The sequence below is a fragment of the Geotrypetes seraphini genome, chromosome 11, assembly GCF_902459505.1.
Source record: "Geotrypetes seraphini chromosome 11, aGeoSer1.1, whole genome shotgun sequence".
In the NCBI taxonomy this organism is placed as follows: Eukaryota; Metazoa; Chordata; class Amphibia; order Gymnophiona; family Dermophiidae; genus Geotrypetes; species Geotrypetes seraphini.
In genome coordinates, this window is record NC_047094.1 from 138,530,851 (window position 1) to 138,557,385 (window position 26,535).

Below are 26,535 nucleotides of genomic sequence, written 5' to 3' on the forward strand. Positions count from 1 at the left end.
ACTAGTTGTCAAGGTGGGGGGGGGTCAGGTATTTGTTGGTCATATCACCTGGAGGCAGGGACAAACATGTTATTTGCCTCTATGTACATTTTGAAAATCAATATGGAAAAGTTCTAGTTATTTTTAAATTTCATGTTCTATTAACTTACTGTGGTTAAGCCCACAGACGAACCCATTTTGAATAAAGCAGAAACTAAAGTTATTTGATGTATAGGGTTAGCAAATCAGACAGTTCTGTCTTGGTAGGAAAACAGTTCTGTGGAGTGTTTGTTTGGTGCAGAAGTTTGAAGTTGCATTGTAAACAGAGGCAATTGTCATTTTTCCTAAAAGTATAGGGTTAGAATGATGTATAAATTAACATAACAGAAAAACCCTGTGATTTAAATGCCAAATGTTTTTGAACTGCACAACTCGATTTCTCTTTGGAAACATCTTGGCACACTCCGCTGCCTTTGGTCCAGCTCTCCCTAATGCAAATTCCTCATTTTCTAACAGTGCAGGCTGCTCAATGCACAGAGGGAGGGAGACAGGACAAAGCACAAACATTTGGCTTCCATTCAACACACTGAAACCAAAACGATGGCCGTCACTTTTCAGACAAAATTGGAACCAAAGGATTTTGGGCCAATTTCAGCTCCCTAACTGAATCAGTCTCGTATTCCTAACTACCTTCTACATTTTATAAACGAGCAGCAAGCAGTTAAGTAAGAACACAGAGGCAAAGTGTAGAAATAGTTTATTTTAATCAGTAATAGAAAGATAAAAGCACTTTCTCTGACATTTAAAGAATTAAGTCTACCTTTTACATAGATTTCATACAGCTATACAAAATTCCTTATCAATTGAGATTATAAAACAAATTCAAGATTGCACTGTTTCATTATTTATGTGTATACAACATGTGCAGAAGTACTGTGTGCAGTGTAGTGATGGAGTACCATGTGAGTTAACAGCAGCATCAGAAATGCACATTTGTTCTAGGTTACGTGGTGTAACAGACTGCACAAAGGCACTCTGCGGCTAGAAATAGTACTTGAGCACAAAAATCTTATACATTCGACACTTTTCTCCCCATGTCCACTAAAAGCCATCTTACAAAGAAAGCAAAGGTATAAAAAAACAACTTCATAGATATTAGACAAAGGGACTCCAGGATCGGTGTGGACATGGCAGCGTCAGCAGCACTTGAAATACAAGTTACCAAGTCAGGTTTTCAAAAACTGTCAATGACTACACACGAGGTACAGTTCCTTGGTAAAGGCATATGCAAATCTCACTGTGGCAATCCTGAAAACTGAGCTGCCTCCAGGAAAGGAGGTTTGCCTGCATTGAAATGCCTTCCTTTTTCCCCCCTCAAGTGCTAGATGCTTCAACCTGGGTGTCCCAAGGTAGCAATCACTCAGCCTTTAAACCACTGTACACCCTCCTGAAAGGATTTTAGCTTCCAAAAGTACAGAATCTGCATTAAATGCTGGAAAAGGCAAACTATGGGCTGAAAATGCAGTTTGTGACCATGTAGTTATTCTGTCTTAAATATTGGGATGTAGCGGTCAAAGCACATTCTGATGGGGTTTATATTTGGAAAGCAAGGTACAAAGATTGGCAACAGTCATCTCTTTGATGGTCTGGGACGCCAAAGTTAAAGGATGAAACTTCTACACTTAAGTTAGATTGTAAGCTCTTCTGAGAAGGGACTGTATTAAATGTGAAAATGTACAGCACTGCATATACCTTTCAGCACTATATAAGTGATAAATAGTAGCAGTAGTAGTAGGCTGTATTCATTTCTGCTAGGCCATGTACAGTAACTGCTCAAGGCATAAGATCTTGCATTCCTCAGGTAACTTGAGCCTTTAATGTGGCTCTAGCTAAGTTTGTGTCAATAGGGTTGCCAGTGTGAAAAAAAGCTTCCCTACTGATTAAGAGGAATGCTTTGTACGTGTCTGAAAAGAGTACATAAGCAGGAATTAGGCGAGTCACGGTCTTCAGTGGACCCAGACCCCAAAAACACGAGTCTTCAAAAGCAGAAATTTATGCTTGTAATAAGGCCCCCAACTCCCACCAAATCTGAAAGCAGAAAAGCAAAGCCTGCTGAAGCACTTTAGGAATGACATGAAGCTGAACAGCCACAAAATGTCCTCTCCTAGACTATGGCAACACTGTCCACTGTTCATCAAGCCAAACTGACAGATCTGGCCTCTTGCTTGTCATGTTCCAGCTGCTGTAGAGTCTTTTGGGGTCTCATCACCTTCTTATCGTTAGGTATTCCAAACTCCAACCCACCTTCTAAGCACCAATATAGGTTGTAAGCTCTTTTGAGCAGGGACAGTCTGTTTTGATGTACAGTGCTGCACAGCTCCAGTAGCACTATAGAAATGATTAGTAATAGTAGGTATTCAGTAAGGGGAAAAACCTGACACAAAACCTCTTTCAGACTGTAGCACTACACAGTTCAAAACCCCACATCTCCACAAACCGATCTTGTTAAGGATCACAGTTCAAGGGAGCAACACAACCCCATTTTTCTTCATTGTATAAGGGGGAAAATAAGGAGAAAGCAGCAATACTAATATAAAGTCAAAAGCATAAAAATAAAATATAGCAAAACATCTCAAGTGCCAGAGGACTCTGGCCCTCCCTTAGCTTCTTAACCAACAGCAGCTAGAGAATGCCATGCTATCAAGCCAAACTTAACAGCTTTCATTTTGAGTTACGACATGAATACAAAGAATGCCCTGTCAATATGCATATCATTGCTAACAGAAAAGTTAAAATACATTAAGAAAAATTCTAGAGACATTACAAAATAAGGCTATTTTATTCCAACCACTATTAAACAGGAAGAGAAATATGTATCACACCTGGAAATAGACAACTGGCACACTGGCTTTACAGATTTGTGTTCTAGCTGCAACCTGCAAAACTTGAGCCAAATCAGCCCTTGTGGCTATTTCTAATCAGTTCCAGAGTTGATAACATTGTTGCTTGGAAAATCTCATATGCCATGCTTCAGGACTGTAGTCCTGTAGAGCCAAGATGGCAAATGTGCTCCAGGCCTGACCAGTAGAAAGCAGCCTATGGCTTCATTAAATTTCCACACTGCTGCCAGAGAGCTTGGCCCAGCTATATACATCTAGGCCTGCATATGTGACCCGAGATGTGTATTCCAATACAACAGCATTTGTTTGAGAAATAGCACCAACATATTTAAAGCTGTAGGCATCATCTAAAAACATGATCTGGGGACCAGCAAGTAAAAAGCTGCTTCAGAGCCCTTTCAAAAGTCCAGTTCCACGTATCCATTGGTAACAGGGAAGAAGATCCTCAGCAGTCAGACATAAGAAAGCTCTAAGATTTAGAGTATTTTGCTGTGTAGTGAGTGGATTTGCTCCAAGAAGCCTGGCAAGACAAAGGCAGTAACTATGGCACCAAGGAAAGAATTTCTTTGCGATCTGGTCCTGACCCTAGCAAAAACTTTCACACAAGCCAGCGTGAATGGGCACTTCAGTATCAATAAGGCATCAAAAAAGTTAAATTAAAAAAAGTTCAGTCCTCTTCCTTTTTCAGTCTGTGAAATGCCAACAACTCAGTGCTGAAGGACATGTAGATTCTAAACAAACAGTCCATGCTGGTAAAATGTTCCAGTTCCGTCACTGCCCTCTTCCCAAGACTTCCCTTACATTCAAGATACAGCCATAAATTCATGCCCTCCACCCAACCAAAACTTTTGGCAATGTTTGGCAAATTGCAAACAAAAACCCTTTCAGCCCTGTTACATTTTACTCTAGCTTAGTAAAATAGGGTGTCTGTACAGAAAGATTTTGTAAAAATCATTTGGAAGTAAGATAAGGAAAGCATTTGTCTGCACACCCAGATTCCTGCACGGGCATGAGATGCTCCTAAGTCTTATGACTGGGTGTCGGCAGCACAGCTTATGCATAGAACTCGTTGGTGGCTGCTTTGGTGTAAATAGGTTTCTTCCCCAGGTCGTAGCTGCCTTCATCCTTTTTCTTCATGCGGTAGAACAAGAAGAGGATAAGGAAGACTGCAAAGAGCAGTCCGACCACACCACCAGCAATAAGAGCTGTGAAGAAAAGTATAACAAGTCAGTAGCGTAGAAGTGCTGAAACCTTCATACAATACGTTGTCCAATCCAATCCTTGACTTTAGATACTGATTCATCCCTTGAAAAAGGGCTCGACTCGGTAAACAAAATTTCTTGAGTACAACTAGAAAATAAGAATTTCCATCCTACAATTATCTTAAAAACGGAAGAGATTTTTGAAATGTTTAATATTTTTCAAAAGGTTAATTGAGATGGTAACCTAATCTCTGAAGGAAGCTCATTCCAAATTTTTGCAGATAAGAAAGCAAAAGATTGTCAGAAATTGGATACAAGTTTTGATTCTTTTAACCAAGTTTACATTGGAGTATTTCTTGAATGAAAAGGTAAACGAGAATTGAAAGAGACAGGAATTAAAGGAGAAAATCCTGTATAAAATTTTAAAAATCACAAGTGAATTTGAATTGAATTCTCCAAAACATGGGGAGCCAAGTATCCTAAACAAAGGGTCACATGATCGTATGTTTACCAAATATCAATTTTGTCCCAATATTTTGCAGTTGCAGTCTTTTCAGATTGCATTTATTCAAACTGATAGTGAATTGGCGTTGTATGTTTTTCTTCCTCCTGTACATTGATAAATCTAGAACCGGACAATGCTACACCTGTTTCTACTAAAATTATAGAAAGTGAACACTCACCGGCAAGGACTTCCGTCTTCTCAAAGATACTTGTGTTGGCCGTGCTTGCCATGGACACCTTATTGGCTGGCTCCTTATCTACTGGAGAAGCACGCTCTGGAACAACTTCATTTTTCTTTAGCAAATCATCGTCATCAACCACCTTGTTCTTATCCTGGGGATCATTATCAGGGATACTGTTGTCCATTGGTATCTGTAAAAACCAAAAGCAGAGTTGCAAAGCATAGTAATGAGCAGCTCCAAGGCACAAGCTTAGTACGCAGCATATTAATCCAATCATACGTTTCTTAAACGTGACTGGCCAAGGAGTTCTGGCTGGCTGACCCAGTTCAAATCACCTACAAGCTGAAATTAAGTTTGTTTCTTTGCAAAGTCCAGTGGTGATTGTTCTACATACATTATGAAGCATCTCTCAAAATAGCCTTGAGTTCTCCTGTAGCAGTAAACAGTTTAATAACTATTCTTGCACTATTGTTTGCTTTCAGAGCAGAGCAGACTAGCTCAAACTGCTGGTGACATTAAGTCTCTTCCACCTTTTTCCCATCCTCTTGCTCTGCTTATAGATAATTGTAGGGTAAAGATTTTTTTTGCTGATTTACTTAACTGGGTAAAGGCTTCATTTTTAGCTGAACTGAGGCTGCCGTGACCCAACTCAGACTTCCTAAATGTTTCAAGCAGCAAGGGCTGTCTGCATCATTGTGAGAAGAAATATTCTCTCCAGTTGACCAACTAAAATACAAGCAATCACCAGAACCTTATAATAGTCCTACTGGTGTTAAAGGGATTATGAAATTCCAGACTTACTACTGGTCTTGTTTGACTTAGAATCTTTGGAATTAGGACATGTACATTAGGCCTAATCTAGAAAGAAGGCACCTCAGGCTAGTCCTGGAGCAGAACTGAAAGACTTCCATGTTCTGAGGCAAAGCAGAGCACCATGTACGACGACTGATTTCCATAGAAACACTAGGTGTATGCAGCACTCAACACATTACATGCAAGTACTTTCTCTGTCCCTAGTGGGCTCACAATCTAAATTTCATACTTGGGACAATGGAAGGTTAAGTGACTTGCCCGATAAGTTTATTCATTTATAACCCACAGCATTAGTTCAGCCGATAATGAGATCACAACAGTCCAAGAAAAATTGGTTTTTTTCCAATCAGAGAGAGAACGATCTCAGCAACCCAATGGACAATCCAATCTGGATAAACGAGTCTGCAGAATGTGGGTTCCGTCGTCTTTCATTGATCAAAAACCTCTTATTTATCAGAGACAACAGAACCCACGTCATGCAGATTTGTTTATCCAGATTGGATTGTCTGTAGGGTTGCCGAGATCTTTTCCTGATTGAAAACCTTTCTTGGACCGTTGCGAGATCATCTTTTTAATGGTTATGATTTAAATCAAGCAGCCCTGGATGTTCTAACCATTAAGCTGCTCTTCCACACTTGCCGACTGCTGCCACTGAAGCTGTATTTAACTTTGACAAGTGAGCTTTAATACAGCTTTCTGAATACTATAAATCAAAATGTGGCATTTGCCTTTGCAGGGTTGCATTCAGGGGGAAATGGCTTGATTAAAACAAAGCAGCAAAGTTTTGAAACATCTGGGGTGCCAGAAGGTGCCACACACAGTTCCTAATGTTGCAGATATCAGCATTTTGGATTTCTTGTAAAAAGGCCCAACATATTGATGCAGCTTGTGTTAGTGCAAATCAATGACAGGATACTGACCTCAGCTGTTGTTTCAGCATCATCTTCCTCCTCATCTTCTCCAAAGTCATCATCTAGAAGTAAAGGAATATAAGAATGAGATCCTCTGCATCCTCTGAATCACTACAATTTCACAACCTATTTTCCAACTAAGGTTGTCAGAATTTGAACCTGCAAACCTTCTAGCACTGGTAAAAAGGACTGCTAGCTGAGCTTGGTTATTTCTATTCTGTCCCATCACCCCAGCTACATGTACTTCACCAAAGAAACAAAAACAAAGGGCCTTCATTAGCTCAATGTGGAATGCTACTTCAAAACAAGAAACAAAGGAGACTTCTGTGCATTGTTGGCTGGGGTAAGGCACATTTTCCGCAAGAAGCCTACAGGCCACCTAGCAGTGCCATGTTGATCCTGTCTTATTGGCTGCCTCTCCAGAATGCCACTACCTTGCTTGAGATATTTCCTAAGTACACTTCCAAATATGCCTGGACATGTCATGTACCATCACTGCCTGATCTTTCTTTGGGTTTCAAATACCATATTGTACATACATAAATGCAACATTCGCTTGTCAAAACTTGATTTTGCAAGGCAGTGCAGTTCCTTCTGAATAAAGCTTTCAGGACTACTAGCAACTGCTTTAGTCATACACTGGTGTGGCCCAAATGCTCTATCCCCCTCATACCAATGTAGAACTATTTACATATCACTCAAACCCAACCTCAAAATTACTCAGTCTGCAGGTAAACTGCACAGCCTTGTAAAGACAACGTAGAACAAGGCTGACAGGAAGTGAACAGTTGACAGGACAACTGCCAGGTGTTGACCTTTGGCATCCCAGTTCCTTCCATCTGTATTCTTGACTTAAGATGAGCTTTCCAGGCAGCAGCAATTTGTCAGCTAATGGCTCCCACAGCTATACTCTAGTCTTGTGCCATACCTGTGTCTCCAGAACCAGAGAAGTCTTCAGTCTGGAAGTCATCTTCATCCTCATCATCTGGAAAGGCTCCTGAAAATATGTCATCGTTGAAATCTATCTCTGCAGGCTGCATGGTCTCCGTCTCTCTCATCTGAATCAGAAAAACAGCCTTAAGTTAGTGATCCACCAATGCAGACACACCCAATGCAGCTTTGAGAGGCACAGCATTAATAGCAACCAAAAAGCTAGTAAGTGTACTACTTTGTTCAGTCATCAAGGTTGGAATAAATCTGGGTGCCAAGTTACTCAATTATCTAAGATTCAGCACTTAGTGTATACCACTGGGGCCAGAAGTCTGGGCTCTCTAAAAGCAAGACGAATGTCACTTGCACCTCCCATTTCATCTAACACTGGAAAGATAATGGAGGCATAACAAGGTATGGTGCATTCAGATTAGAGAATGACATGGGGACAAATTTTCCCCCGTCCACGCCGGAGCTCATTTGCCCATCCCATTCCTGCAAGCTCCATCCTCATCTTTACAAGCCTTAAACACTTTAAAATCATAAGTGTTCAAGGCTTCTGCAGTCAAGGCTTAGCTTACAGGAATGGGACAGGGACAGCAACAAAACTCACAGGGACGGGGACAAATTTGTCTCCATGTCATTATCTAATTCAGATTACACCAAGCTGACCCCACTGAAAGCCAAATCTTTTCTCCCCCCCCACTCCATTCCAAATTGGCTCCATTTCATAGTTTAACACATTCCACAGAACTGCAAATTCTCAACAGGAAAGTCTGGTCATGTTACAGTTAGTCATACTGGCAGGTCTGTAGGACACATTAGCAATCAGCTGTTCAAACAGGCAGACAATATAGTGTCATTAATGGTGACCACTAAATTATGTAATGCCATCCAAGACATCTGAAAAAGACAAGCTTAGGCTTAAATTTAGTGTTAATCACTGTAAACACTTCATAGCAGCAAAATTAAAAAAAAAAAGTTCCTCCTTACCCTTGCACACTGCCATAGACTAAAACAGGGACAGCAATTACAGGAATTGTTGTCCTTCATTGATTAAAAAGCACTGCCCGATGAACATTCTCAAGGGTATCCCCTTGCATTAATGAAAGCATCCAAGGATTTGACAGGAAATGCGTGCACTTTCTGTAATATGAAACACTGCACCACACCTTTTCCAGGACACACCTAAATAACGTGTTTGCAGCATTGAAAACACACCTAAGCACACAAAGGCAGGTGGAATATAAGCCAGCACAAAGGTAGCTGAACTCATGCAGTGGAAAGGTGGCAATAGTAATTGCACTGCAGAAACAGATGGATGAACATGGAGAAAAGCCAGGAACTCACAGTAGCCAATCAGATAGCGGCTCTGCACGGGCAGGAGCAAAGGAAGGTCGCTCTTGCCACAGTTCACCGCTGGACCACCAGGAAAACTAAAGTACACGTCTCAGAATCAGCCGAGACAGGAGGTGGGAGGGAATCCCCCTGTCCAGGCCGCTGCTGGACCACCAGATCTTACAGCAGGCCCTGCAGAGGCCTGCAACAGGTTCAGGAGGGGAGCGGGTCAGTGCTGACCCGAGGCCCCTATTTTTAGGTCCAAAAATCTCAGTTTATATTTAGCTTAAACAGGTCAAAGGGGGCTCCTTATTCTGATGAAGTTGTGTCTAGACGCCGAAGTAAGGGACTCAAGTTGATAGTTTTCACACTATGTTCCAAAGAGTAAGTACTAGTCACCCTTTAGGAGCCTTGTTTCATTCTGTCTGAAGGGATTTCACAAACACATTATCTGTCCCAGCTTATTATCAAAATGTAGCTTTCTTGCAGATTGGCGTCCTGCCCTCAAGCTGCCAATTCATTACATCGTGCCCTCTGACATCTTAGTGAAAGTGACTCTCAAAGGCATGGGCTCTAGACAGATTTCTAAGTAGTCTTTGGAGGGACAACCTTGGCCAGTTTTGCCTTATTCTGTAGCCTACAACTTCTATATAAAAGCATATAGAACTGGGCAATTCTTAAGTTGAGAATTCCTTTCCAGGGTATTCCAATGCTCTACAAAAACATTTCAGGAATCTCTGCATTTCTGAAGATTGTAGCTTGTTTGTTTCTAAAGATTTAAAGATTGTAGCTTGTTTGCAGCCTAGGGCAGTCTGGGGGCAGCTTATCTTTAGAAATCTCTTAATTACATTATTTTAGTGTCTTCTATCCTGCCAATACCTTTCAGTTCTATGCCTGCAACCACAGAGTGAGGGCTAACTCCTGCTCCTTTTATTGCATTAAATAAAATTCCCAGAAAGCTTTGAGGGAGGACATATATTAGAACAGTAGTTAAAACTGGCTGTGTGCCACTCACAGGCAGGAAGCAGAGTCCGGCTGTTTTCCCCTTTTGTGCAAGAGTGAATACCCGCGAATTGTGGGAGCGGCAGCACATACAGGATCTGTACCACATGGTAACTTTGCATAACATATTTCAATAGCCACAGTATGCTTAAGCTTTAATGGAGCTCCTAAGCTCAGAAAAGGAGTAATTTTCTACAAAGGGTTTCAGGCACCTCAAACATGCCCTTGACGTCAGTTAAGATTTAAGATATATAGAGTCAATTTCCTCAACATCAGGGGTGCCCAAAAGATCGATTGCGATCGACCAGTAGATCGAAGGCAATGCGAGTCGATTGCGGAGCCCATCTCAGGCTCCGTGATACTTGCATTGCCTTCATGTTCTACCTGCATACCGATGCCGTAAACAGGATGCAGAAGCTCTGGGCCAACCAGCCTTCTTCTCCCCGTCAATGAGAAAGTTCCGGGCCAGCCAATCGCTGCCTGGCTGGCCTGGGACTTCCTCTCATACGTCAGAATTGACGTCAGGGAGAGAAAAGCTGGTCGACCCAGCACTTCTACGTCGGGAAGCAGGAAGAGCTTGGGGCAGCATGGCTTTGGGACCTATTCCCCAATGGCGATTGCAGTGGCTTGGGGGAGTGGGCAGAAAGAAAGGGGAGTGGGCAGGGCAGAAAGAAAAAAGGGGAGAGGGCAGGGAGAGAGGAAGAAAAAGTTGGGGAGGGAATGAGGTCTGGAGTAGAGGAAGCATACAGTAAGTAGGCTGAAAGAAGGGAAGAAATACTGGATGCACAGTCAGAAGAAGAAAGTGCAACCAGAGCTCATGAAATCACCAAAGGTAGGAAAAATGATTTTATTTTCAATTTAGTGATCAAAATGTCTGTTTTGAGACTTAATATCTGCTGTCTATATTTTACACTATGGCCCCCTTTTACTAAACCGCAATAGCGATTTTTAGTACAGGGAACCTGAGCATTGAGAGCAGCGCAGGGCATTCAGCACAGCTCCCTACGCTAAAAACTGCTATCGTGGTTTAGTAAAAAGGGAGGGGTATATTTGTCTATTTTTGTATAGTTGTTACTGAGGTGACATTGCATATTTTAAAGTCATCTGCCGTGACCCCTTTGAAAAAATTCTAGAATATAAATGATAATTAACATTTTCTCTGCGTACAGTGTGCTTTGTGTTTTTTAAAAATTTTATTGTTGGTAAATTTTGACTTGGTCATTTTAAAAGTAGCTCGCAAAGCCCAAAAAGTGTAGGCACCCCTGCTCTACATGTTATAATCTAGGTGGATCTGGTATAGCTGCATTCCTCACAGCCCAGACACCTCCTGTCACTTCTGCTCAGCCCCTATATTTTTACGGAATAGCAAAGCTGCAGAGAGGACTGCATGACTGAAGGCAATCGTCCACTACCTCAGGTGATGTCAACAGGGCCTTTAATAGGGCCTGCATGAACTAAGTTGTGGTCTGTTCAATTCCAGGGACAAAAACAGAAGTAACTTGAATTCTTACGAATACTGATTTGTAACATTTATATTAGGATTTACCATTTCATAAACTGCTTTCTACTATTAAATGTAGTAAGCAGGCTTTGATTTTACTGTTCACACATGTACTAGTTCATGCTTTTCCTTTATGTAGGGCATAGAGAAGGTAGACAGGGACAGATTCTTCTCACTGTGGGGAACCACAAGTACAAGGGGGCACTCGGAGAAATTAAAAGGGGGCAGGTTTAGAACAAACACTAGGAAGTTTTTTTACCCAGATAGTGGTGGACACATGGAACGCGCTTCCGAAGGCCGTGATAGGCCAGAGCACGTTACAGGGCTTCAAAGAAGGTTTGGATAGGTTCCTAGAGGATAAAGGGATTGAGGGGTACAGATAGAAGTAGAGGCAGGTTATAGGAATAGTCAGGGACCACTGCACAGGTGACAGGCCTGATGGGCCGCCGCGGGAGCAACCGCTGGGCGGGATGGACCTCTGGTCTGACCCAGCGGAGGCAACTTCTTATGTTCTACATCTGCTCTGAGGGGCACCTTTGAACCACAAGTTATCCAGTGGATGGCATGCTTTGGACACTAATCCAACCACTACTTGTGGAGCCCAGTGTGGTGTAAAAATTCTCCTACAATTGTAATATTAGGTGGTATATTTCTACTGAACTTACACAATGTATTAACTAGTTTCACTCAAGGGGTCAATATTTTACATTTCCTCGAAGGAAATATGCTGTCTTGATTTTCACAAGAATTTCAAGTGCTTTCAAACTGGATGGGCACCTTCCAGAGCAAGAAGATTAATCAGCCTAAGGATAGACTCTGTGAAAAAGTTGAGTGGGCTATGAAGGGAACCTGCTTGCCCTGGGATTAGCAGCACAGAATATTGCTACTGATTGGATTTCTGCTGGATTCTTGTGACCTGGATTGGTGGCCACTGTTGAAAACAGGATGCTGGGCAAGATGGACCATTGGTCTGACCCAGTATGGCTAGTCTTATGTTCTTAACCCGAGCACTACAGGCTCAAATTTGCAGAAATTGCACTAGTGTGCCGTCATATTGACCCGCTTTAAGGTCCTAAGCCCCATACAAGGAAGGGAAGAGTGCTAAGCAGATAAAAAAGAGGTTATAAAAAATGTTACCATTTAAAGCTACAAGAGCTCGCCCTTTCTTCAGGTTTGTTTTTTTACATGTCCCTTCATTAAGCAAGTAAATATGCCAGAAGAAATGCACTGCTCAGCACCGATCACTAGTTTACCAGTGCTATAATAGCTGATAGATGAGAAGATTAATAAAGAGGCAGATAAAATTGGGAAGATGGGAAGATTAGAAAATAAACATCCTTAGTTGATTTAAATAAAATTAGTCTTGTCTGAAAATAATGCAACCCGATTTCCGATTCACTTCGGGTGAATTGATTCGAATCAATTTTGTTTAAAATAAAAAAAAAAAAAGCCTCCTGATTCGGTGACTGACCCTTCCCCCTCGCCCCCTAAAGCAGGAGTGGGGGCGCTGCCTCTTGCTGGTTGGCCACTGCTGCTTTAGGGGGCAAGGTGGGAGGGTCAGTCAAGAAGTGCTGCAGTGTCTGGCTCCCACTCTTACATTTATCTAATTACAACAGTGGAGCAGTCTGCAGAGAGGATCACTGGTGCTTTAGCGATCCTTGCAGGCTGCCATCAGCCTCTGGAGCCGCCGTTCCCTCTGCTGTGATCCTGCCCCTGATGTCAGAGGCGGGGCGGGACTGCGGCAGAGGGAACCACAGCTGTGGAGGCCGATGGCATCCTGCAAGGATCGCTACAGCACTGGCAATCCTTTGCAGGCTGCTCCGCTGCTGTAATTAAGTAAAAGCAAGACCGGGAGGCCGGGGGGAGGGGAACATGCAGGCCTTCGGGGGGGGGGGCCCTGGTGTATAAGTACACAGAGGTAGGGAGGGGGGTTCAAAGATGTGCATATGCTGGACCAGGGGGGGAGAAATAATGGGTCTAAAAACAGAGGAGAGGGAGAGATGGTGGGCAATGGGATTTAGGGAGGGAAGGAACAGAAAGGGAGAGAAGTTGGACATGTGGGATGGGGTGGGGGATAGAGATACTAGATAGGAGGGTAGCTGGGAAAAGGGGAGATAGTGGATTTGGGGATGGTGGGGGGTCCATCGATGCAGCTGTAGGGATGGAGATGAAAAAAGGAAAGATGCCAGACCTCCAAGGGAGGGAAGGGAAACGGAAGGGGAGGACAGAGATGGAAGATGGATGGTTAGCATGGAGAAAGAAGAAAGAAGGAGACCGACAAGCGAGTTATCAGAAGACAACCAGAGCCTGGGACCAACATGGTTTGAATAATGACCAGACAACAAAAGGTAAAAAAATTATTTTCTGTTTTGTGATTGCAATGTCAGATTTGAAATGTGTATCCTGCCAGAGCTGTCCACAAACTTGAGCTAGGATTTAACAGAGAGGAAAAGTTTTTTGTTTATTTTGTTTACACCACAGTGCCAGTGTGGGTAGGAGAAGGCAAAGGGGTGAAGCTATAAAATAAACCAACAAGGATGTTTAAAAAAAAAAATCCACCCAATTGGGCAGGAAAATTGAATTGAAAAATCAATTCAATAGGCTGAATCGAATCAAATTTTTTTCCCCTGAATCAGGCAGCATTACTGAAAAGTAGGGAAAAATAGCTAAGGTGTGAAATAAGTGGTGGTCAAGAGCATTGCAACCGTCCTAGAGAAGACTGCTTCTGAACTTACATCTCTGAGTATGTGCAAAACATGAGAGCAAAGAGCAGATGGGTAAAAGCCAGTATTCAGAAGAGCCACATTGTACAAGTTCAAGGAGAGCAGCATGAGATCAGTTGCAGTCTGAATTACATGTCAGAAGCAGATTCTAAAACTTAGGCTACAGACTAAAATCAGTATATAAGTCTTCTGGCCCCTTTGAGCACACATCTCCTATACTAAATCTCTGATCCAGATGGTTTTGGATGTGCTCTAATTAAACCATTTAATTATGCATTAGCTACCATAGTAGGGCCTTCTTTCACTTGTCTGTCACAGCCTTGGGTATGCACACTATTCTAATTGCTGAAAGCACAGAAAGCCGAGCTCTATGCCATTTTTACCACCAGCTATTACACATTCATGATTTAATCTTTCACACTGAACATTCATCTGGTGTGACTGCATAATTGAGAGGCAGCTACCACCCCACATATCCAATGACCAAACCTCTGGCAGAGGTTAAATGTTGAATATACTCTTGAGTCTGGCAAAACCCTATAGCAGTGGTTCTTAACCTTGTTGGAGATACTGAACCCCACCAGTTTCATATGCGTGTTCACCGAACCCTTCTTTATTCCCTTAGTTTTGCCGGAGCTAGACTAGAATTACTCAACTTGGCATTGCAAATCATGCAATTAGGACGCTGACTCCCATCACGTTCCATTATACATGTGAATCCATATTGTACATATTCGTCCGACCTCTTTCGTATTTTGCTCGACATAGTTAGTAAGGGATTAAAATATTAAGATAGGTATAACACGACGTACCATCACAACAGTTACAATTCGACTACTGTGCGCATCAAATCCCCTGCAGCACAGATAGGCCAAGCGATGTTGCGTGATCACCTGCAGCCAATTATGGACAAGCGGGGCGTATCATCACGAATCATAAGCGCTTCGGTCACGTTCAATCATCTTATCAGTTAAATCACAAATTTTGATCAGGAATTGATTGATGTATATAAGGCGTTAGTTACAGATTGATAGATCAAGAAACCGAGTACACGATCAGTCTTGATCAAAATCACTGAATAACTGATAGATGATTGAACGTGACCGAAGTGCTATATGAGTCGGAGGTGTGTTTTGACCTCCGCCGAACCCGCGAGACTGACTCACCGAACCCCTGGGGTTCGGTCGAACCCAGGTTAAGAACCACTGCCTTAGAGGGTTAAAGTAGAGAATAGATGAGGCAGAACTGCTTGCTCCATTTTCTAATATAGAAATCATTATTTCAGTGGTTGAATTATTAGGAATTTGTAGAAAAATTGAGTATCTATGCATTTAATATTGAAGAAAGGTTATTAAAAAAATGCAAAAAAGATTACAGGCACTACATAATATAGCAATAAGATTTAATTTTGGGGGTTGAAACAGCATTATTTACACGATCACATTGACTTCTAATACATGTGCATACAATTTTTAAGGACTGTATATTGACCATATTCTAAAGTACCAATCTCCACAACTTTACTATACCCAGCAGGAAAAAAAATAAATAAATAAATGTTTGAGGAATTAAGGAAACTACATTTTCCAGGTTGTAAAGGACTAAAATAAGGATATTTATGTTTAATGTTCACTTGTAAAATTGTGAATAGTTTACTTTTTGAATTCAAGATCAATGTCCTGTTACATTCATGGTTTTGGTTTAATAAATTTAGCCTGCATCTTTGTACACCTGTCTGCAGTTTTCTTTGTTTTGGTTTAAATTACTATTTGAGATGCATCTGAAGGCATTTGTTTCAAAAATGTTTTAATCTGTTTAAAAGTTAGTTATAATTTCTAAATATGCCTAGTTTGTAATCCATATTGAACTACACAAGGGATTTGTAGGATATAAGAAATGTATTAATATAATATTTGAACAGGTCATATTGCAGAACTGGTAACCAAAGAGAAAATCTTAAGTCTATTACCACAAAAAGTAGGATTGTGTTCCCAGTAATCTCATGTTTTCTCCCTAAAATCTTTGGGTCAGGAATAAACCTACTTCCTTTGAAATGCCTGTGCCAGCAGAGCAAAGCTATATTCTCACAAGTGGTGAGACATCCACAGAACCCATTATGGACATGACCAAGTGCCTATTACTTTAAATTTTTGGCCAAAGCCCATATGCCTTCCCACCCAACATTGGCTTACAGGACTATCAATCAGTTCAGTAAAAAAGCCAAGAAGCCAACCAGGAGAGGTGGGTTGGTTGTGAGAATAAATGATTGCTGTCCTCGGAGAACACCTGCTACAGGTAAACATCTTTGCTTTCTCCAAGGACAAGGAGGCATATTCTCACATGTGGGACTCCCCAAACTGCCAGGATCATGGCTCTAGACAAGGATAATGGATATATAAACAATAAGCCTGATGAAAACTCAAGTGGGTTGGATGGAAAGTTGGTGCTCAAGAAGTAAAGTCTGCAGGACTCCTTGCCCAAACCATCTCCTCTGGAGTTTTGGTCCAAATAGTAGCAGGGTATGGATTGAGGACCAAGTGGCCATTTTGCAAATGTCCTCAATGGATGCAGAGTGGAAATGAGCTACAGATGCAGCTATAGCTTGGACACTGGGGGCTGGTACACAACCCTGCAGCATTAGCCTAGCCTGAGTATACACGAAGGAGATATGGTCTGCCAGCTAGCCAAGTGCAGATTTTCTCTTGCAAACAGAACTCCAGGTCTGTTAGGGACAAAAGCTTACAAAGAGCCGAGAAGATCCTCTGAGGTTTAGGTAGCATTGCCAGATTTTCTGGCCCTGCCCCCACAAGTGCCTCCCCAAGTTTGGGGCCACATCTGCAGGGCCTCTGCACATGTGTGAATGTCAACATGTTATTATACACACACGTGACATTGCATCAACATTCACACACACACAGAGGCCCTCCAGGCACAGCCCTGAGCTCGGGGACTTCCAAAACCTGGACAAACTCCTGGGTTTTGGAAATCCCTCTGGGCACCCGGACAGTTAGTAACCCTAGTTCTAGGAACTATGCCAGAGCACGCCACAATCAAAGTGTGCAGCACCTCCGCTCCAGGATGCAAAATTGGCTTTGGAAAGAAAACAAAGGAGAACTATGAACATAAGAACATAAGAAGCGCCATCTCCGGATCAGACCTTCGGTCCATCAAGTCCGGTGATCCGCACACGCGGAGGCCCTGCCAGGTATACACCTGGTTTATTTTATAGCCAACCATACTTTATATGCCTCTCTCAAGGAGATATGCATCTAGTTTGCTTTTGAAGCCTAGGACTGTCGATTCTGCAATAATCTCCCCTGGGAGAGTATTCCAGATGTCCACCACTCTCTGTGTGAAGCAGAACTTTCTGACATTAGTCCTGAACTTGTCCCCCCTTAGCTTCATTTCATGTCCTCTTGTCCGTGTCAAATTGGACAATGTAAATAATCTTCTCTGCTCTATTTTGTCGATTCCTTTCAGTATTTTGAAGGTCTCGATCATATCCCCACGCAGTCTTCTTTTCTCAAGGGAGAACAATCCCAGTGTTTTAAGTCGATCCTCATATACCAGTTTCTCCATACCCTTCACTAGTTTGGTTGCTCTTCTCTGCACCCTCTCCAGCAGTTTTATATCCTTCTTTAGGTAGGGAGACCAATGTTGGACGCAGTATTCCAAGTGGGGTCTGACCATTGCCCTATAAAGCGGCATTATAACTTTCTCCGATCTACTCGAGATTCCTTTCTTTATCATGCCCAACATTCTATTTGCCTTCTTTGCCGCTGCCGCGCATTGTGCTGACGGCTTCAGGGTCCTATCTATCAGTACACCCAGATCCCTTTCTTGTACACTTTTTCCCAGACTTGCACCTGACATTCTGTACTCATATTCCTTATTCTTACTGCCTAAATGCATTACCTTGCATTTCTCCACGTATGGACAACCTTGGGTAGGAATTTTGGATGAGTGCGAAGTACTACTCTTGTCATGGAAGAATCTTGTAGAGGGAGAACCTGACAAGAGCTCGAAGTTCGTTCACACAGCATGAAGAACTAAGGGCAATGAGGAAAACGACTTTTCATGGAGGAGAGTAAATAATGGAGTGCTGCAGGGACCTGTACTGGGACTGGTGCTATTTAACTTATTTATAAATGATCTGGAAATTGGAATGACAAGTGAGGTGATTAAATTTGCTGACACTGAACTGTTCAAAGTTGTTAAAATGCAAGCAGATTGTGAAAATTTGCAGATAGCCCTTAGGAAACTGGAAGACTGGGTGTCCAAGTGGCAGATGAAATTTAATGTGAACAAACAAAATGATGCACATTGGGAACAACCCAAATCAGTTACCAAATGCTAAGGTCCACCTTGGGGGGTTAGAGCCCAAGAAAAAGATCTGGGTGTCATTGTAAACAATTTAATGAAACCTTCTGCCCAATGTGCGTCGGCAGCCAAAAAAGCAAAGATGCTAGGAAATATTAAAAAAAGGGATCGTTAACAAGGCTAATGTTATAATACATCTCATTGCTCAATGGTATGACCTCACCTGGAGTTCTGTGTTCAATTCTGGTCTCCTTATCTCAAGAAAGATATAGCAGCACTAGAAAAGATTCAAACAAAAGTGACCAAGGGAATGAAACTCTCGTATGAGGAAAGACTGAAGAGTTTAGGGCTCTTCAGCATGGAAAAGAGATGGCTGAGGGGAGATATGTTTGAAGTCTACAAAATCCTGAGTGGAGTAGAACAGTTACAAGTGGATTGATTTTTCACTCCATCAAACTCGAAGGTACAAGGAAATACTTTTAAAACCAATAGGAGGAAATGTGGTCAACGGAGAAAAAGAGGTATGTAACATTTTCCTGAACTGGTAATGTGAGTAAACCACCTTTTAAAATTTAAATGCTAGTGCTGTAGCTTCCCTTGGTGCCAATTCTGCCATTAAGCCAACTTGATCATATTACATTGTGTTAGTTTTGTTAGTGTATCTAATTAGCACTAAAGTTTGAAGAAAGCTGCCAAATTCGAGAACTAGACCCAAGATTTAATGCTTTAAAAAAAAAAAAAAAAAAGAGTCATGCATTTGCTTTGCAAAAGCCCAGGGAAGCAGTACAGAACTTCTGTGCACAGAAGAGCAAGACTTGGGATGATTATATGTAGTGATTTTAAGGTGGCTAAAACAGGTAGAAAAGAGAATAAATCCAGAAGGCTGCTTGGGCACATAGGAAAAGGAATGGCCAGCAGGAAAATGCAATAATGCTCCCATGTAAGTCTGGGTTGGTGCAGAAGGCAGCTACTAAAAATGGTCAATAATCTGTCATTCGGCACAGGGGGAGAGGACAGACAGACCTCAAGAAGTATACTAAGTTGGAAGAAAGGCAAGAAGGGAGATATGCCGCTGAGGTATTTAAATGTCTATCAAATACCCAGGAGGCAAGTCAATTGAAAAGAAACCCTGGAATGAAGTGGTATAAGATGAAAGCGAAAAAAGAACAGACTCAAAGTAACCTTGTGGAAGAACACTGGGCTAGACAGAAGGAATGGAGATAGCTCGGAGTTCTTGAACATCCAGTATTGACTGAATTCTTTCACTCTGGCCAAGGTGGGACAATTTGTTCTAATTCTAATTCCTATGGACAGGTAGACCAAACAGGCCACATGGCTTTCCTGCCTTCATTTTTCATTTACTGTCAACATGAGCAAGGAGGCTGTGGCTAACTTAACATTACAGTGGATGAGAATTCTTTTTACAGATTTCATATTTTATTTTAGAGTTCAACATAATACTCAAATATATATTTCAAATATACAGGGAAACTCCTTAATACAGGAAATAAATATTAGTCCACAATATTGCTGGAGTCAAGCAGAAAACATACATATAGAAAAAAGAAAAAAAAACCCACCAACTACAAAGCAGATGAATCGTAGACAGTGACAGCCAGATTAGGTGCTAACCAAAGGAGACTACAATCATAGCTGATCCCCCTCCCAAGGGGCCAAAACATTTTAATTGCTTGAGTTCAAGAAATAAGACCCCACCATTAAATTTAACATGACATCACAAAAAATTTTAATAAAGCAAGATGGCTCCATCACACCCCCCCCCCAAAAAAAAAAGAAGATTCCTTACAGCACCTTGGGCTAATCAAAGAAAAATCAGGAAAAAATACAAACCATGAGAACCCAGAAATTGTTCATACATATATCTGAAGTGATTACATAACCCTAAATTTCAGTCCTGTTCCAGGACAAAAGTTCCTTAGATGTACCATATTTTCATGCATATAACGCGCGCGTTATATGCGTTTACCTACCGCGCATACCCCTCGCGCGTTATACAAAAAATTTTTTTTACTTATTTCCCACCCCACCCGATGCCCGATTCACCCCCCCCCAGCAGGACCGCTCGCACCCCCACCCCGAACGACCGCTCGCACGCGCTCCCACCCGCACCCACGATCAGAGCAAGAGGGAGCCCAAGCCCTCTTGCCCGGCCGACTCCCCAACTCCTCAACAATATCGGGCCAGGAGGGAGCCCAAACCCTCCTGGCCACGGCGACCCCCTACCCCCACCCCGCACTACATTACGAGCAGGAGGGATCCCAGGCCCTCCTGCCCTCGACGCAAACCCCCCTCCCTCCAACGACCGCCCCCCCCAAGAACCTCCGACCGCCCCCCTGGCCGACCCCCACGACACCCCCACCCCCCTTCCCCGTACCTTTGGTAGTTGGCCGGACAGACGGGAGCCAAACCCGCCTGTCCGGCAGGCAGCCAACGACGGAATGAGGCCGGATTGGCCCATCCGTCCCAAAGCTCCGCCTACTGGTGGGGCCTAAGGCGCGTGGGCCAATCAGAATAGGACCTGGAGCCTTATGTCCCACCTGGGGGCGCGGCCTGAGGCAAATGGGTCCAACCCGACCATGTGCCTCAGGCCGCGCCCCCAGGCCACGCCTTAGGGTGAACGGAGAGTCGGGACAGCACACGGAGAGGCGGGGCAGTGCACGGAAAGTCAGGGAGGGCGAAAGGAGAGTCGGGGTGGCCAGAGGAGAGTCGGGGCGGGCGAAAGGACAGTCGGGCAGCATGCGCGGTATACAAAAGTTTTTGTACATAAAATCGTGGTTTCTGCGCGCTATACCCGTGTGCGCGTTTTACACAGGTGCGCGTTATCTGCGTGAAAATACGGTAAACACCCTGTAATTCCATCTGGGCCTGGATATTACCAGACCTCTCCAGAAGTCCCTATAATGGCTTCCTATGGGGTCACAATCAACTACCTCTGGTTTCTAAAATCCACCAAGGGGTGGTGCCATGCTGAACCAACTCAGCAGCTCCAGAAGTTGTTGCAATGTCAAAACATTTGATTTCCGACATCCTCTCCCCGGCCAACCTGGAAACAGGGCATTCCACACACTGGTCCCCTGCTCAATGAGGCCACTACTTCTCCTGCCCCTTCGCAGACAGTGCGGAAGCCAACAAACTGCTTCCTAATCTTGGTGGAACCAGCCTATTTCAAGCCTCAAAGACACCCAACTCTGCACAAAGGCCCAACTCATTAAATATTGTTCTCCCCCCCCCAACCCAAAGGCACTGTAGCAGATCCATAGGTCATGATGCCAGCTAGAGAATGACATGGACACAAATGTCCCCATTCCGTCGGTGAGTTTTGTCACTGTCCCATTCCTGTAAGCTCTGCCTTAACCGTACAAGCTTCAAACTCTTATGATTTTAAAGTGTTTGAGGCTTGAGCAGATGAGGACGGAGTTTGCAAGAATGGGGAAAACAAGAAAAGAACTCACAGGGATGGGAAGGGAAAATTTTGTCCTTGTGTCATTCTCTAATGCCCACAACCTCGAGGATAGTTAGCTGAAGAACAGAACCTCGCACCCGTGGGTAGGTACATATCTGTCCCTTTTTTTTCTCCACTATATCCAGCACAAACAGGGAGAAAATGGCTTAAAACAGATGCCAACACAGGAGCTGAACTGACAGCACTTCTGCTTCAAACACCATCTTGAGTCCCACAGGTTTGGGGCATTGTCTGGTTTCTCCTCAACAGCCCCCTAAGTCAATGAAACATAGAAGCTCCTCCACCACTACAATGTGGTGTCCCTTCAGAGGGGTGAATGTGAATTTAATACATGCAAACATGATCCCCATCTTAAGTTTTCATCTTCGTTTTTCTTTGCTATACTGCCCCTCTTTCCCCCACCACACAAATGGAGAAACTGAAATGCATAGCACTAATTCTGACTCAGTTTTCCCACAGGAGAGGTGGTACAGAAGCAGAAAGGAAGCATAGCCATATTTGGAAAAGAATTTCCCTATGACTGTACTCGATGCAAAATCAAAACCCTGTTGCAATCCAAACATGCAATGACGTCCTGCAACATGAAAGTTATGTTTCCTCAATGAAGACCAAGGAGGATAAATTTAGAAACATCCAAATTACCCTTCAGACTGAAAAGTCATTTCCGTTGTGAAAAAGTTAATTCCACCCAAGCTGATTTATTAGAAACTAGCCCAAGTGTATTCAAATCTATTTTGTGATACTCTTTGTACTACTGAAGAATGGATTTAAAGACTACATTTCCAGTGTCTCCCTTAATCACCAGAAAACAATTTTTTAAATTTTGAAATAAGCTGAACTTAACTAAAATCTTCCAGTTTACAATTAAATTCTCCTCGCCCTTGGTAATTATCCCAAGTAATTCATGTCATCCTAGTCAACATTACCAACAGGAAACACATCTGCTAAGTACATCTGCTTTACTAGTGAAAATCTAGAAGTACGACTGCCATACACCAAGGAAAAGAAATTCAGTGGTAACCTGCCAGGCTGTGGAAAGAAAGGGGAAAACAGGAAACAGACAGCAAAGTTGAGAGATTATAATGAGGAAAGTTATAGGGAACAGAAAGCAAGCGTTAAAGGCTAAAGAAAGAGGACAACGGTCTCCCCCCAACATGGTAGAATGACTGAAAAATTACATATCACTTTATGCACATCTAAACACCGTGTCCTAAAGATTTCTGGGCCCTTCTCCCAAGTAAGAACCACAGGAATACCTACGTTTACTATGAACAACTCATCAAAAGCAGTATAAAGTTAGAGTATATGCTGTCTTTCCAGAGTATAAGCTTATTAATACCCCTTAGAAAGTGATTAATGGGAGGTGTGGGGGGTTTTTTTTCAGGCAAAGCACAAAACATGAAAAATCATTTCTCCCAGTGTACTCCTGGAGACTCACTTTTTAGCAACCTTCCCTTAAAACAGGGATCTCAAAGTCCCTCCTTGAGGGCAGAATCCAGTCGGGTTTTCAGGATTTCCCCAATGAATATGCATTGAAAGCAGTGCGTGCACATAGATCTCATGCATATTCATTGGGGAAATCCTGAAAACCCGACTGGATTGCGGCCCTCAAGGAGGGACTTTGAGACCCCTGCCTTACAACATACATATATATATATATATATATATATACATACATGCGCACACAAAGGTTAACAATTTATAAGCAATACTTTACCGATCTACAGGTTTTATTCTCAGTTGTATATTAATGATTCCTCTATTACAGGGGTGTCAAAGTCGGTCCTCGAGGGCCGGAATCCAGTCGGGTTTTCAGGATTTCCCCAATGAATATGCATGAGATCTGTTTGCATGCACTGCTTTCAATACATATTCATTGGGGGAAATCCTGAAAATCCGACTGGATTCCGGCCCTCGAGGACCGACTTTGACACCTGTGCTCTAATAGATTTGAGAACAGTAGCGCAGTTTGGTACTTTTTCAACTGGACTATTACAATGCTTTGTATGCTGGGTTCCCTCACACATGGCATTGCAGATGGTACAAAATTCTATAGCATGTATTACATATCTTCCCGTGACAGGCGTATCTTTTAAAAAGCAGCTGAAAACTTTATCTAGGTGTATGGCAACTGACACTTCCATAGTTTCAAAATTTTCAGAGATCCCTTTCATTCACTAGCAGCACAGTTTTAAAGGGGCTGCTTCCCCCCCCCCCCCCCGACACCACTAATGGTCAGGAAATGCCATCTTTCCAGATCGCACTGCAAGGGGCAAGAGCAAAAAGCAGATTGTTCCTGCCCCTTCTTGAATAGTCAAAACTTGATGTCTGAAAATTGTAGCAGTCTCAGTAAATGACTGCAGATAAAACCCAGTATGGCCCATGAAGTTAAGGTAACTAGAGATGTATCTGTTCTGTGTGAGTTACACTCCTCTATGCCTATTTTTGAAGTGGGAAAGTCATCCTGTTGCTATATAAGGATTTCCTGTATTTGTGCCACACCTTTTTGAATTTTGTCACTTTTTTTTTACCCCTACCATCTTAATTGGGAGGACAAATCAGACATCCACCAGCCTTCCCATAAAAAAATACTGGCCTGATGAAACCACAAAATGTAAACAAGTACATTTCATGTCTGCAGTTCCTTGTGACTCTGGGCAAATCACTTGCCCCAAGTACAATACTTAAAACTGAGTTCACTAAGGACTGAGAAAGTACAGTACCTGCTTATACTAAATGAAGACTATGAACCACCTAGAAGTCAGTTTGACTATGGCGGTATAGAAAAATAGTTATTATTATTATTATTATATTACTGTACCACAGAAATATCAAATCCTGCTACTCTTTAGTTGTACCGTTTTCTTGTCTTAACTAAAGGTTTGATACAGTACAAATGTTTAAATTTTCAAAGGTTATCATCTTCTCTGCCCCTCCTTTCTTCTAGAGCACATAAATTCTAGTTTTCGCCACAGACTTCATTAAGTTTATACATTAAGATGGGAGGGATTTCTTTCACTTTTAATTCAAACATGATAATTGGAGAATGACATCCATCATCTCCTTTAAATCTGTGCCATCACCACACAAAGTCGGATCCCTGGATATTGCATAATAAATGGAAAATGCTTAAGTGATGCACTTTTTTTTAACCAAGCATTGATCTGGAAAGAGGTAAAGTAAGACCTGGGGGTGGGGAGGGGGGAGAGAGGAGAGAGGAAGAAAAGACATTGAGTTTTGTGGGGTTTTTTGCAAGTACATACATATAAAAAGTCCTGTTTAAAAAATTTATTTTGAAGGAATGAAACATTTATTAGAAGTTAACATGGCCAATTTAAATGTAATGACTATTTTACTGTGTTATATTATGTATTTATTGCATTTCTTCAATAAAATGTTATAATAATAACCGCCCAAAAAAAAAAAAAGACCTTGTCATAGGCCCGTTTTAAATTTGAGCAATTAAGGTGTTTTTATATCGTCACAAAATATTTACTAGTAAGTTTAAACAAACCTTTGCACTAAAACTACATGATAAGTACTCTGTAACAATTATGACTTCAGGAGAAGATCACTATCAATATGAGCCTGTTAAGTACATGCTTAGAAAAACAAAGGAAAGTTATGGTCAAACTAGTTGAGATTTTTCTCCCCAGCCCACAGAGCTGGGCCAGTACATCCCACTGTTGACCGGATCAGGGAAGCTGCGCCGCCAGGTCATGGTCCATCCAATTTGAGCGCCAGTGGCCCACAGCAGGCTCACCACACAAGAGCCACACATTACACACTTTGATGACCACTAAACTCTTCACTCTTCAGTGCCCCAGGTACAAAAGCAGAGCCAGTGATAAAGTGTCTGCATAGGAGAACATAAAGACCTGCCATCCTGGGACCAGGAAGGACCATCAAGCCCAGTCTCCTGTTTCCAAGAGTGGCCAATCCAGGTCCCAAGTAGTGAAAGAGATTCTATGCTGCTTCTCCTAGCAATGAGCAGTGGATTTACCCCAAGCCCCAAAAAGTTTATGAATCACCGACATCCACAATTTGAAGCACAACCATAAAATGCAATAGTCAAATAAGTCAATCTCCAGTTTTCTTAAATCTAAAACAAATAACCACAAGGTTAGAGAAAGGCGTCCATAAATACGATCTTTGCATAATGGAATTGAATTCTTTTCAACTGATGAGCAACACCCCCCCCCCCTCCCTCGGATTGATAAGATTTGGCACAAGTTTTGAAAGCAAGTAGGAGGAGTGAAACAGGCAAGAAAGAGCTTTAGAGCAAACTCTCTGACAAAACAGCTTAGAAGTTAGCCAAACTTCTTTTCGGCTTTTTTTTTTTTTTTTTTTTTTTTTTTAAACCCTGCTAAGCGAACCGCTTTCGCCACATTCCCAGGCAACCAATTCCACAGCCGCGTGAAGAAACGTCGTCTTCGGTTTGTTTTTAAGTCTACTTCATGGAAGCCGGGCAAAGAGCGAGCTAAGGCCTGCACTCGCCCACCCAGGCCCCCGGCCCCTCCCCCGCCGACACAACTCACCGACTCGGCCGAGGCCAGGCCCAACAGCAGCAGAGCGGGCAGCGCGCGCAGCAGCAGCAGCTTCATCATCCTTCCAGGCGGCGAGGAAAAAAAAGCGCGGGGGGCACGAGACGGACGGCCAAAAGCGTGGACGTGAAGCACGAGACGGAGAAGGGCACGCGCGCTCCCTGCGTCTTCTCCACACGAGTGCGTAAAAGCAATAAACGAG

At 42.6% G+C, this 26,535-nt stretch overlaps 1 protein-coding gene across 1 annotated transcript; it reads right to left on the reverse strand.

The window, feature by feature from the left end:
- Window positions 1-719: 719 nt before the first annotated feature.
- SDC4 (syndecan 4) lies at window positions 720-26,535 on the reverse strand. The gene is made up of 5 exons (XM_033963650.1): window positions 26,328-26,535; window positions 7,420-7,549; window positions 6,501-6,553; window positions 4,765-4,957; window positions 720-4,084 (listed from the first exon to the last, which is right to left on the reverse strand). Exons 1-5 carry the CDS (start codon window positions 26,394-26,396, stop codon window positions 3,933-3,935), a joined length of 597 nt encoding a protein of 198 aa, XP_033819541.1. The 5' UTR covers window positions 26,397-26,535; the 3' UTR covers window positions 720-3,932.